Source organism: Uranotaenia lowii, chromosome 3, assembly GCF_029784155.1.
Source record: "Uranotaenia lowii strain MFRU-FL chromosome 3, ASM2978415v1, whole genome shotgun sequence".
Classification (NCBI taxonomy): Eukaryota; Metazoa; Arthropoda; class Insecta; order Diptera; family Culicidae; genus Uranotaenia; species Uranotaenia lowii.
In genome coordinates, this window is record NC_073693.1 from 248,995,208 (window position 1) to 249,010,363 (window position 15,156).

General features: G+C 34.1%; 1 protein-coding gene across 2 annotated transcripts in view; it reads left to right on the top strand.

Moving 5' to 3' along the window:
* Positions 1-15,156, top strand: part of LOC129757015 (limbic system-associated membrane protein-like) — a 287,486-nt gene that overhangs the window by 159,487 nt on the left and 112,843 nt on the right. For both annotated transcript variants that reach the window (XM_055754102.1, XM_055754101.1), the window contains one exon: positions 9,308-9,453. In XM_055754102.1, the coding sequence (XP_055610077.1) occupies positions 9,308-9,453 (146 nt within the window). The remainder of the gene's footprint in view (positions 1-9,307; positions 9,454-15,156) is intronic.

Consider the following 15,156-nt stretch of genomic DNA (forward strand, 5'->3'; position numbering starts at 1 on the left):
GTGCAAATTTTCATCACGATCCGACGAAAAATAACGTGAAAAATGCGAAAACAATATTTGTCTTGTATGGACGACCCCCTTCAGAAGGAGTCAACCGAAATTCTGAAAACATTTTTCATCATTCCTGGTCCAAATGAGCATCTATGCCAAATTACAGCTCACTAGCTCTTAAGACTGCTGAGCCTATAGAGGACAAATAAACAAACAAACAAACCCACAGAAATTGCTTTTTACATATATATATATATATATATATATATATATATATATATATATATATATATATATATATATATATATATATATATATATATATATATATATATATATATATATATATATATATATATATATATATATATATATATATATATATATATATATATATATATATATATATATATATATATATATATATATATATATATATATATATATATATATATATATATATATATATATATATATATATATATATATATATATATATATATATATATATATATATATATATATATATATATATATATATATATATATATATATATATATATATATATATATATATATATATATATATATATATATATATATATATATATATATATATATATATATATATATATATATATATATATATATATATATATATATATATATATATATATATATATATATATATATATATATATATATATATATATATATATATATATATATATATATATATATATATATATATATATATATATATATATATATATATATATATATATATATATATATATATATATATATATATATATATATATATATATATATATATATATATATATATATATATATATATATATATATATATATATATATATATATATATATATATATATATATATATATATATATATATATATATATATATATATATATATATATATATATATATATATATATATATATATATATATATATATATATATATATATATATATATATATATATATATATATATATATAGACTAGCTGATCCCATACGAACTCCGTTTCGCTTTCAACTTGGAATATGTCATGAACAGTTTGTATGAAAGCCAATTGCCAAGCATTTTCCAGATGCACTTCTGAATTCATTGTTAAGTAATAATTGCAAAAATATTGGTCGATCACATTGTCTGTCGTCTGCAACTTAATTTGAAATCAGAAATCCTTTGACCGTGCCAAAAAACCACGTGTATAAATTTCGACTCGATCATTGCATAACAACGCAATTATTGCCAAAAAGCTAAACTCCTTTCGGGGACTCTTATACAATCTTTGATGACTGAAATCGATTGCCCTTCCCTCAAAACTACCGTGTGCACAATTAACACACGACGTATTACAGGACACGACACTTAACGTTCTTACAAAACGCCGTGTGCAAATTTTCAAAGCGATCCATTGTATAATAACGTCAATATAGCTAAAAACAATGAAAAATTAATTTATATGGACGACCCCTTTCGTCGACCCCTGGCAAAACATTTGACATCTGAAATCAGATGCTCGTCCCTGAAAACTACCGTGTGCAAATTTTCATCCCAATCCGATGTAAAATAACGACAATATTGCAAAAATATTGAAAGGTTTATATGGACGACCCCCTTTGCCGGCCCCTTACACTGAATTTAATACCTGAAATCCATTGCTCATCTCTCAAAACTCTCGTGTACCAATTTTCGTCTGAATCCGATGTATAATAACGACAATATCGCGTCAACAGTGAATAGTTAATATGGACGACCCCTTTGGCCGGCCCCTGATTTTAGTTTGGATCAGTGAAATCAGTTGTTTGTCCCTAATAACTCCTATGTGCAAATTTTCACCTCAATCCGATGTATAAAAACGTCAATATCACTAAGATACTGAAAATTTAATATGGACGACCCCTTCTGCTGGCCCCTTACACTGAATTTGATACCTCAAATCGATTGCACGTAACTCAAAACTATCGTGTACCAATTTTCATCTGAATACGATGTAGAATAACGTCAATAGAGCGAAAACAGCGAACAGTTAATATGGACGATCCCTTTGGCTGACCCCTTACACAAAATTTGACACCTGAAATCGATTGCTCGTCTTTCAAAACACTCATGTGCAAATTTTCAACACGATCCGACGAAAAGTAAAGTCAATATCGCGAAAACAATATTTGTGTTCTATGGACGACCCCCTTCAGAAGGGTCCATCCGAAAATCTGAAAACATTTTTCATCCTTCCTGGTCCTAATGAGCATCCATGCCAAATTTCAGCTGTCTAGCCCTTAAGACGGCTGAGTCTATAGAGGACAAACAAACAAACAAACAAACAAACAAACAAACAAACAAACAAACAAACAAACAAACAAACAAACATACAGAAATTGCTTTTTATATATATAGATGAATGATTCTTTCAAATCTTAATTTTTTCATAAGATCAATAATGGATCTCTTAAAAGGAATATTCTTACACTGAGATTCATTTTAAAAAAAATATTGTTACATTTCCTCATTATATTTTCTCGCATTTAATAATCACATTAAAAGTTCTCAGCATTATTGAAATTTTGCTCGCTTTTTAAAGTATTCAGTTATTTCTTGTTTTGCTGAAAATAATTATCGTCGATAACCAAGGGGCTCAAATCGAGCTGTTTGGTGTGAGGGAATGTGGTTGGCCGCAATGAAAAAATAAAAAAAAAACTTATTTTTATCTTTAGGAGATACTGTAAAATTAAAAAATGACCTTCATAAAAAGTTTTTTTTAATCTGGATCGATGTTGTTAAGACGAAACGATACGCAGTCTTCAACCCAAAGTTGAAACAAATCTAGATCTACAATTGCCTTGTACATAATAACGTGTTTTAAAATTTTTGAAAGGCTGCAGAAAGCATTAAGTGCGATTTTTAACGATTTTGATCAAAATACACAAAGTCCGCAACCATTACAAGAAATGAACATTAAAAAAATGCGACTTTTCAATTGACCCTTCGGTAGTTTACCGGAAAATTCAAAAAGACGGTTGAAAACATGCGTGTAAAATTACACAATTATATTTCCATATATCGCTTATAACCTCAATAACTTTGTTGTCGTTACTCGTATCATCGTACTGTCGTGATCGGAAATGTGTAAAATTAGGTCTGAATTTAGAAAACACACTTTGTAGAGCAATCGGTGCATGTGCACAAAAGTTAAAGCCAAAAAAGTGATTATTGCAGTTTATCTACAAAAAAATTGATCGAGGGTCGTTGAGCAACGTTCAGCGACCCCTTAGGAAAATTGTCTCAAAAAATTTGTTGAGCCAGTCACAAGTTTCTTGAAAAGAAAACAACGAAAGAATTCTGACATAAGAGAACTTAAGAGAACAGATATTTTTGGTTTTGATTTGTTCATCTTTATTTTGACCAATTTGAAAATTTAATTGTGGCATATATAATTCGGTTATCAATAACATTGCCGGAATCTATTTATAGGAATACATTTTTAAGTTTAAAGCCCTTGAATTCTGTTAAACTTTAAACCGGATTCAAATTACGATTTTAGATTTGAAAAATGTTTAGTTATGAAATTTATGATATCAAGAAATAATACTACTTTTTACAGACTTGACAAATATTAATTTGAATTCAATGATGACAAAAAAAAATAATTTGAAAATTGAAGAAATTTGTTTTGTTTTCATTACAAACCAATTATTTTTCAAATTGTAGTATTTGTCATTGAAATTTTTAAATTTATTTAGTTTTTACTAGGGTTTTCAATCAATAAAATCATCAATTTGAATGAATTCAACGTTTTCTTTCTCAACAATATAACACCAAAAGCTCATGGATTCTTAACGGTCCAGATCATCATTTTGTTATTTAAGATCTTCTAAAAACTCGCTCAGGGGGGCGTTGAGCCTGAGAGTTTTGCAAAAGGGGGCGGTGAGTGAAAAATTTTGAAAACCACGGCCTTAGAGTGTCCTACTGTAAATGACAACCCGGATTGAAACATCGGACCAAAATCGGTTGGAAAACAAACCAGAAATCGAACTAAATTCGGACCAATTCAGTTCCCTGGTGATACAACTTTCCTGACGACGAGAAGTTTTTGCAAGAGAGCTGTCAAAACAATCAGTTCGTTTTCTGATCTAATCTCGACCGATTTCGGGCGAAAATCAGTTCATTTTCGAACCGAATTGGACCGTTTTCGAATTTTCCTTCGATCCAGGAAGGATTCCCTGGCTTTTCTGACAATGAGATAGACGTCCTGGTACGAATACGTTAAGAAACGTTTTCGAATGACAGCCCCATCAAGAAAAACTGACAGATTTCGAACCAAAACCGAACTGATTCAATCAGATCGATTTCGATTTCTGTCATCTGCAATTTTTTCATAGCAGCGAAGGAATGGTCAGGACGGACAAACAGATTACGGACAAAAACCGGACAGATTTAAACTGACAACAATTATTTTGACTGTCATCGATCAGGTTGTGAAATCGCTTCGATCCGGGTTAAGCAAGAAGAAAAGTCAAAACCACACGGAAAATAAAAAAAAGTAAAATTTATCACCGTATTTTAAAAAGTGTTCAGGCAAGTCCATTCTTCGCCAGGCTCGTGGCAATTCAGCTTCACGTTCTTCCGAGCCACAATGCCCGCTAAATCCTCCTGCATTGCCTTGATACATTCATGCCCTTCTTCGTTCAGCTAATCCGGTCAGGTTCGGCTTTTCAGAAATAATATCTGGAGGACGTGGAATACACCTCGAAGCTCTGTGCAATGATCTAAAACAAAAGTAAAGTGTTATGACGGGAACCAGCACAGCTTAATGATATCTAATCTTACCATTCTGTTCAAAATCCAGGCGCGAAGCAAAGCTTTTTTCTGAAGGACGAAACAGCTTAACTTCAATAAACGGTTTCGGCAAACAGTTACTATTTTTTCGAGATAAATTGTACCTTTTAATCCATCTCGATTCAGGTAAACTTTACCTAACTGTGAGGTGAGTTTCACTTCGAAATGATAGAAGTTACCTTTTCGGCTTCCACGAGCGTTCCTTGCTATCTCGGTAAATTTTATCTTTTCATTATTTTCCGTGCACTTTTCCTTGGCTTCGTACCGGTCAAGGTGTGTACATAAGAGGTGTTACCGTATGCCAAATTGCCGATTCAGCCATTTTGGCCGTTTTGGATTTGCAACTGCGGAACTCATGCAATTTGTTTATCAACAAACATCTGATCTGCTCAGCAAATATTCTTATGTTTGTAAACAAACTCATTTAGCTCCCCGCGCACTACTTGCATACTGTGAAAGTCGGAGAACCTTGCGTGTTTCTAAAAACCTGAAACCTGAAAACAAAGACTGGAAAGAATTGATAAATAGGCCTAAGATAAAGCTTAATACCAAGCCAACACGCATGATTTGGTCCGTTTTTATGAATGTTCTGATTAACTGCGAAAAGGTCACTCGCAGGATCCCACTTTTATTTACAAACTAGCTGATCCCACACGAACTCCGTTTCGTTTTCAACTTGGAATATGTCATGAACAGTTTGTATGAAAGTCAATTGCCAAGCATTTTCCAGTTGCACTTCTGAATTCATTGTTAAGTAATAATTGCAAAAATATTGGATAATCACTTTGTCTGTCGTCAGCTACAAAATTTGAAATCAGAAATCAATTGACCGTACCAAAAAAGCACGTGTATAAATTTCGACTGAATAACAACTTAATTATTGCCAAAAACCTAAATCCCTTTCGGGGGTTCTTATATAACCTTTGATATCTGAAATCGATTGCCCTTCCCTTAAAACTCCCGTGTGCAAATTTTCAAAGCAATCCATTGCAAAAAACAGTTGAAAATTAATTTATATGGACGACTTCTTTCGTCGAAACCTGGCCAAACATTTGACATCTGAAATCGATTGCCCGTCTCTGAAAACTACCGTGTGCAATATTCATCCCAATCCGATGTCAAAAAACGACGATAACGCAAAAATATTGAAAGGTTTATACGGACGACCCATTTTGCCGGCCCCTTACACTGAATTTAATACCTGAAATTCATTGCTCGTCCCTCAAAACTCTCGTGTACAAATTTTCGTCTGAATCCGATGTATAATAACGACAATATCGCATTAACAGTGAATAGTTAATATGGACGACCCCTTTGGCTGACCCCTTACACAAAATTTCACACCTTAAATCGATTTCTCGTATTTCAAAACCCTCATGTGCAAATTTTCAACACGATCCGACGAAAAGTAACGTCAATATCGCGAAAACAATATTTGTCTTGTATGGACGACCCCCTTCAGAAGGGGTCATCCGAAAATCTAAAAACATTTTTCATCGTTCCTGGTCCTAATGAGCATCCATGCCGAAATTCAGTTCCCTAGCTCTTAAGACGGCTGTGTCTATAGAGGACAAACAAACAAACAAACAAACAAACAAACAAACAAACAAACAAACAGAAATTGCTTTTTATATATATATAGATAAGCTTATATCACTACCTTCCATGGTCATGGCACAAAAATTCATAGTACCAAATAATTTTTTTTGGTGGCTTGTCGCAATTCACTGATGAAATAATGAGTTTTGGCTTATGAAGTCCAAGACAGGTAGTTGAAAAGGTATAAGACTGCACTTAACCTCAATCGACGAAGCCGTGTATACGAAGGGTCAGGAATAGTTATGAAATTTCGACCGAAATGTATGGGATTTGATGGGAAATTTAAATGTGAAGAAATTTGAGGGGTCATATTTTTCAGGAAAGTAATAAACCACATTCTTTGAAATATCTTGTGTGGCAATTTGTAAAATTTATGTCCCAAAGCTTTCAATATTCTGACTACGAGACAGTTTTTTTAGAAAGTTAGCAGTATTTCCTCAAAATATTCGAATTTCGGAATGGATTTTTTCAAATGTAGTTGTTAAAGTATGCTAAAACAATTATTTGTTACATGAATGCTACTTTATATTAAATTCTACAAAAATGAAAATATTTCAGTTCTTAGTAATTTGACGAAATGCAATTTTATAACTTGATAAAAAATCCACGTAAAAAATACTTTTTGCATCCGCATAAGCACTTGGCAAATTAAAAATATTCTGGTGAACATTTTTATATTTTTTGCTGAATTTCAAAAAGAGTAGTTTTTCTAGAAAAATAATATTTTGAAAGTTTTCTAAATATTTCTGTGGAATTTCTCTAACTGTTTTTCGGTTGGCCTACTAATACATATGTAAGCAACGAAGTAGTAGGGGAGGAGCGGGCTATATGCGCCTATTAAGCAGAACACTGATTTTATCAAATATCACATCGAATATGTGTACAAAAACTATATACACGTGTGCAGGCGTTTGTTTTCTATTCATTGGAGTAATTTTTATGTTAAAATTTTCTTCTGTTTTCAAGAAAATGATTTTATTATGAGTGTTGTCTAAAATGCCGAACCTCAAACCGTGCGGGCTTAATGCGCCTATTTATGTTTTGAACAAAATTTCTGTTTTTTGGGCAATATTTCCGTATAATTTCATTGACACTGCTAGAAAGTAATAATTTTCGTACGACAAAGCTGAAGTTGCATAAAAATCTATGTATATTCTAATTTTATGGAATAAAACAATAGTTAGGGTTGCCATACTATGGAGGCAGTTCATCCATGAGAAAAACTTTATCAAATCTGTTTTTAGATCGTCAATTCTTTCTTAAGATGTCATTCAGAGCTTAGATTTGAAGTTTCAATGATAACAATCATTTATTTATTCTATTTAACCTGTTATTTTAGGATGGAGGCATTTTACAAACATGATGGGGCCATTCAAAAACACTCTATTATTCCACTATATAATCATTATTAAACCTCAACAAAAGCTGAAATATGTTTAATTTCTAAAGTTCATTTGAGTAGGAAACATAAACCATCCTAGTTTTTGTTTTAGGCTACTTAACGTATAATTTTGAAAAGTCAAAATATTACATCAAAATGTTTCAAAATCTTGTACGATTTTTTTAATTTTTTCGAGTTTGTAAATTCATAAAATTCTTTCTTGCCTTATGTTCTAAGCGTATCACCCTCAAAATGCATTGGTCAGATAAGCTGTCTAGTCAGCCATTTCATCAAACAGACGTAGGGTCATTTAACCCGATAGGCCCATTTAGGAAACCTTTCCCCTATACCTTACGAATCTAGCAATCCTGTAGGAAGTCGACAACTCCACATGCTGTTCCAGCACTATGAACATAAACTCCTCAGCTTAAAAGTTCAATGCGGGACGTACGGGATCAGCTAGTAAGCTTAGAAAAATTAAGCAGCAAAAATAAATAAAAATATTTAGAACCTATTCTAATTTTTATAATAAAGAATTCCTTTCCTATGTTACAAGTGCGATTCGTGGATTGTTTACAGAAAAAGCAAGATATATTTATCATCAAATGGTGATGTTTTTTTTTCAATTTTCGGCAAAATTTTCCCGGATAGTGCACGGTTTTTGGGTTTTAAATGTCGAAATCAAATGCCCGGATTTTGTGAGTTCCAACAACCATACTGTAGAACACCATTATTTTCATATTTAGTTGAAATTTATGGTTATTTCTCATTTGAACCACATGGAGAAATAATGTTAAACATTTTTCTGGTTCTCTTTGTGCAAACTACGTGTAATGTTCAATTATCCGGAAATTGGTGTTGATTGAATTTATTTAAAAATGTTTAAATCATCAATACCTGTATGGACAAAAGTTGATTTATTTTAATAGATATAAAACAATTTGGCCTTCGAAATTGGCCTGAAATGGCATTCAGCATGCTATATTATCAAAAGATCCGAGCAATAGCACAATGAGCTACCTACTACTGTTCCTCAAATACGATCATGACGTCAGCGCTGGGTTCGTGGCGTATAATTTTCGCCCGCGCGCCATCCAATTCACAAATCAAGATGAATGACCTCGCAGGCCAGCGCGAACTACTTCCAGTAAATTAACGCCACAAAAGCAATTGTAAGTAAATGTGTTCTCTGCCGAAACAAAACCATCAGTAATTCAGTAGGGCACCCGGGCCTGGCTGGCTTTTACAAATTACAACGCACTCAACGCGGCACTTTATCAGCCCGAATCCCGGGTCCAAGCCGGGAGACACGCCAGACCAGGCCAGGAGTCTCCCGAGAGTCCATTACGGGCTAACGATTTTCATTATTTAAATTCATCTCGCCACCATTTCATGATGTTCTCATCCGATCTGCGCTATGTGTTCATTCTGTTTCTCGTTTTTTTCCTCCTTTCACCCCCACTCACAGACACCCTCAGTCCGGACATGCAAATGTACTGGGAAAACAGCTTGGTGCAGCCATACTTCGACAACACGACCAGGCGGGAAATTACGGCCATCGCAGGGCAAACGTGTCAGCTCCATTGCCGGGTGAAAAGTCTCGGGGATCGGGCGGTAAGTAACAAGTACACCTACTTTCCCACCTACTGCTTATGTTTAACCTACATACGGAAGAGTCTGATGTGCTTTTTGAAAAAAAAGTGAAACCACTTCTTGCTCTGGACCATCATCATCGGGAGCTCCCCGATGGCCACTTTCAGTTTAACTTGTCCTAATGACAAGGATCCACGGACAATGAGATGAAATTAAAAGGTAGAGCATTGCAAAAACGGAAACGCTAACAGTTAGGAATAAGTGTTCAATTTAGAAGCTGCTTGTATCTTTGAAGTGTATTGACATTGTCTACTTAATGCAAACACAGGGGCTACTTTTCAATAAAAAGTTGAAGACGATAAATAACTGAACCAGTTTGTTTTTTATTGCAATATGATGCTCTTGTGTTTTCGTCGTGATACGAATAGTTTAAAAGCTTGGCTTTTTTTACAAGATGGAAACCAGGCTGAAAACCATAACCAGCTTGAAATTTATATGCCTGATGTTTTCACCCTTTATTAAAGGGACTTGACGTTCTTTTTGCGTTCTCCTTCCTATTTAGAACCACTCACCAGCCTTCGCCCCTTCATTGACATCCTCATAGTTTGTGCCCCGTCTAGTTTTTGGAGCTCCGATCTCTTTTTGTGGTTCTCCTACACATTTACCTTTAATAAGCAAACACGGTCTGATTGATAAAAAAACTAACAACTTTTGCTAATGTAGCACGGGACGGGAAACGAACAGGAATTGAAACAAAACAAAACTGACAAACTTACAATGACGCAACATTTTCATATTTTTTTATGATTCATTTGATGATTCATTAAAATAATAAGTTTAGAGACTTGATGTTTTCACAAAAGTTGTAGATCTTATTATTGTAAGAAACATTGTTGAAGACACCATCAAGATCGCATGAAAATCATAAAAAATCACGAGCATTTTAAAATAATACAAGTTATTTTGAGTTTTTATTCATTATCGTTTTTAGTATACAATCTTGGTATATTTGAGAAAGTTGTTCAAATTTGTTGGAACACATAATTTTGTGGAGCATGTCAAATACCTATTTCAGCTAAGAAAAGAGATATATCACAAAATATCCAAAATAATGTCTTTTTTCAGTATGTTATAACCTAAAATGTTCGGCCGAGTTAGTATAATTTTGAGTGGATTTTGTTGGTTAAGTTAATGGCTTTCTAATCTATATATATAAAAATGAATTTCTGTCTGTCTGTTCCCTATAGACTCGAAAACTACTGAACCGATTTGCTTGAAACTAGGCATGTGAGGGTATTGGAGACAGGGGAAGGTTCCTATTATGGTTTGAGACCATTCCCTCTATCATGAAGGGGGGAGGGGCCTCCCAAACAAAAGAAACTTTTCTGCATAACTCGAGTACACATCAAGCAAATGGTATAAAATTTGGCATGGGGTGGTATTTGGGAACGAGGAATATTTCTATGAATATAAGGTACCCCTCTCTCCTCTCAGTGGGGTGACAGGAAGGGGGAAGGGGCTACATTTCAATTTTTCATGTAACTTGAAAACTAATCAAAATATTGGAACGAAATTTGGCACGGGAAGGAATTTGGATACGGAAAACATTTCAATGATTATTTGAGACCCCTCCCTCTTTCCAGTAGAAAAGAGGAGGGGGCCTCCTTTATAATTTTTTCCATAGCTCAAAAACTAATTAAGCAAATGGAACCAAATTTGGCATGAGCGAGTATTTGGGATCGTGACATGTTCTAATGATTGTTTGAGACCCCTCACTTCTTCTAGCGGGGAGAAAGGAAGATGGAGGGGAATTTCATACAATTTTTACTGCATAACTCAAGAACTTCAACAGCAAATGGAACCAAATTTGGCATTGAACGATATTTGGGTACGAGAAATACTTCTACACCCATAGAAGAGGTTGCAAAAATCCAATGCCTATTTAGCACATCTCTGTGCCGATAATGCGCTGAAATGTGCACTGTGCCGAAGATGATATGTTTGAAAAACCGTAACTGGCATAAGGACTCGGCTCCCAACTAAAATGATGCATGACCACTACATTCAAGCAAAACAAGAAAAACATTTTATGAGATTTCGTTCCTATTGGATAATTCATCCCAGAAACAAGAAAATAAAAATATAAACCACAGCGCCCGTAGGAAGAATCGAACTCAAATCACTAACTAAATGGTCTTGCCAGACCGATATCTTAACCAGTGTACTATTTGAGCTTCATGCAGGTAGAGGGATATTTGTCATAGGCATTCTGCCACCGATCAATCACAAAAGAAACGCACGACAGTGGCTTCCCGGCGTTTGGCCTCCTTTCAAGGTATTCATTTGTCTTGTGATGGAAACGGGAAAGGGAACGGGAGTGGAGGAAACGGGAAACCCATTGAATGAGAACTGTGCTTTGCTTACTGCCTGCTATTACATACACACGCTACATATACACAGCTGCTAAAGCCGGGCAGCTTGGCCAGTGCTTGTTTGCCGGTGAATTGAAGGAATATATTCTTGTTGGTTTTGCTACATACACAAGCACAGCTTAGCCGTGGTTGTTTGCCGGCGAATTGAATTGAAGGAATGTTTTTTTTTGTTGTTGCTTTTACTGCATACACACGCACAGCTCGGCCGTGGTTGTTTGCCAGTGGATTGAAGGGATTGAATTAGAAGGATGTTTTTGTTGTTGCTTTTGCTACATTCACACGCACAGTGCTCGGTTCGCTGGCTGCCTGGTGTTGGCCGGTATTTATTTCCATCCTTCTTCGTCTTGTGATGCGATAGGGAGGGACGTGAAAGCGTTTTTATTTTGTTTCTTTCAGACATACGCAATTCGGTTAACTTGGGAGATTAATGCCGGTGGGAGCAAATCGAATCAGCACCGATCGCGTTATCTTCTTGTACCAATGATGCTACGTAATTGACTACACGCCATTGGCACAGAGGCTGAATTTTGGGTGTATAAATATTTGGTATTCCTCACTCCTTCAAAGAGGTGGATGAAAAAGGGAAGGAGAGGTCTCCCTTACAATTCTTAGTATAACTGGAGAGCAGATCGAAATTGAACCATATTCGGAATGTGAGGGTATTTGGATACGAGAAATGTTTCTTTTATAAATTGAAGCCCCACCTTTTCAGCGAAAAGATATTGAGGGGAAACAGAGGCTTCCATGCAATTTTTTAGCATAACTCGAGAAATAATCGAGCAAATGAAACCAAATTTGGCATCAAAAAGTGTTTGAGTACGAAAAATACTATTATTACTACGCGAATAGAACCAGATTCGGCATGAGGTATTTCAACACGAGAAATTTTTCTATATGAAACAATTCCATTCTTGCAGTAGGATGATAGAATTGGAAATAAGGAACATGGGAGAAGGGGGGTAAGGCCAATACAATTATTTTAAGCATAAGTTCTCAATTTATGCTATCGAAGCCAACAAACGGAAACAAATATGGCATGAAAATGTACTTGGTTTCGAGATATGTTTTCACAATTGTTATAGACCCTTACGGTTTACAGTGTAGAGAGGGGAAGAAAGGAAGGGGCTCCATATAAATTTTTTTGTAAAGATTAAAAACTTATCAACCAATGGAACTATATCTGATATAGGTGGATTTTTGGGAACGAAAAAAATGGGTATGATTATTGAAGATCACGATTTCCGTTCAGCAAGGGGTGAAGGGAAGGACAGGGAGGGCTCTCTTATCAGTATTTTAGCATAAATCCAGAACATATCAAGCAAAAACAACCATATTTTATAAGTTAGATTGTTTGCCAACGATAAATTTGGGACCCTGCTTTTTTAGGGCGAAGCTTAAGGAAACAGATAAAAATTATTAGATCTTTAACACAAATTTATAGATTAGGATTCAGAATATAAGTTTAAGTTATCTTTGTGTCGTAAATTGAAACTCCAGCTGCAGCTCTCATTTTAAAGCGGTTGCTTATGAATAACGTTACAATTTGATTTAAAATAATCCCAACAAATCAATAAAAATTTAAATAATCCCTAAAAACATCATTTCATTTTGAAAGGTGTAGCAAAGCACACCGGGTCAGCTAGTGATATATAAATTTCACATTAGGATTGGATAGATGTTTTGAAAACTAGCAATCAATAATTAGATCTTGAGAAATCTGAAGTTAGAAGCCTTATGTTGCACATATGACAGTATTTTCTTAAATTTTTATCTTTTATTTAAAATCAAATTTAAGATGCTGCCTTTCGCTGAACCTCAAACTGCTGTAAATATCTAAAAATCGTATGAAATTCCCACAATTTGGGTATTGACTAAAGGGTCAAACTAGAAGAAATCAAATTTTGCAATTAGACGCTATCTTGAATTCGAAGAAAGCGATTTCAGCTTAACTTAAAAATGCTGTAAATGATAAAAAATAGCATGAAACCCCCAAAATATGGGTATCGGGTGAAAGGGCAAAATGAGTAAAAGTCGAATATCTCTTTTCGCTTTACTTTGAAATCCTGTAAGTGACTAAAAATCTCATAAAACAATCACGAAACAGACTACGTTCCTTTTTGGCAACATTCGATTCAGGCAACATTCGAATTTGGCTACATCCGATTTTGGCACATGTGCCTAAATCGAACGGTCAACAGAAACAACATTACCATATAGTTTTCACTAGAATAGGACCAATGCAATTTAGTCATAATAGCATGATAGACATAATAGAATGACATCATTAGCGAATATTGTAAAAAAAAAAACAAAAACTATAAACGAAACGCCAAAAGTGCTAAATGCATCAGAAACATGATAAAAAATATAGTACCTACTAAGAAAAAAAAAGTTGAAAAAAAAATCGTTTTATTTTGGCAACACAAAATGTTCGGACGTGTTGCCAAAAACAAACAGGGTCTCTTTCACTCAATACCAATATTGAGAAGCTTTATTACGATTTTTAGTCATTTACAGAATTTGGATTTTGGATTTCAAGGTGAAGTCAGAAAGAGGAATTCAACTTCTACTGGTTTTGCTCTTTAGCCTAACAATAATATGGTTGTCGTTTCATGCGATTTTTAGTGATTAACACAGGGTTGCAATCCGTCCCACAAAAGCGGGACATGGCCCGCTTTTTTAGAAAATGTCGCGCTGTCCCGCTTTATTGTCAACAAAGTTTACAAAAAAAATAATTTTTTATTCAATTTGATTTTTATTGCTATTACCAAACTTTACGACAAACAAATTGGATGCCTAACTGTTCTTTGATTACAAATGTCTATGAAACATGACATTCTAAAATTTTTCGATGCAAAGCACATTTGGAATTTTATTGGAGGGCTAAGAATATGTTTTCATCTTCACCAATCATGAAACCTCACGAGATTTAATGTTGTATAAAATATTAACGCTTCATGAATGCTCATCATCTCAAATATATATATCAGGAGATTGTAGATACAAATGCCACAAGGATGGTTAAGTGTCAGAAATGAAACCAAAAAAAAACACATCAACCTAGTTTGGAATGAAATACCTATGATACATATTTCATTCCAATATTCAAGATTGTAAAAAAATGGATTTGGTTTCATGAACTCATGGCAATTATCAATCTATCATCAATTTTGAGTTAATATTCCTAACAATTCTTCAAGTTTCAATGTACATCTGGTGCTAAGCTCAGATTTTTGAAAAAAAATTAAACATTAAAACTGTCCGAATACGAAAAATGTATGAAAAATCGAGC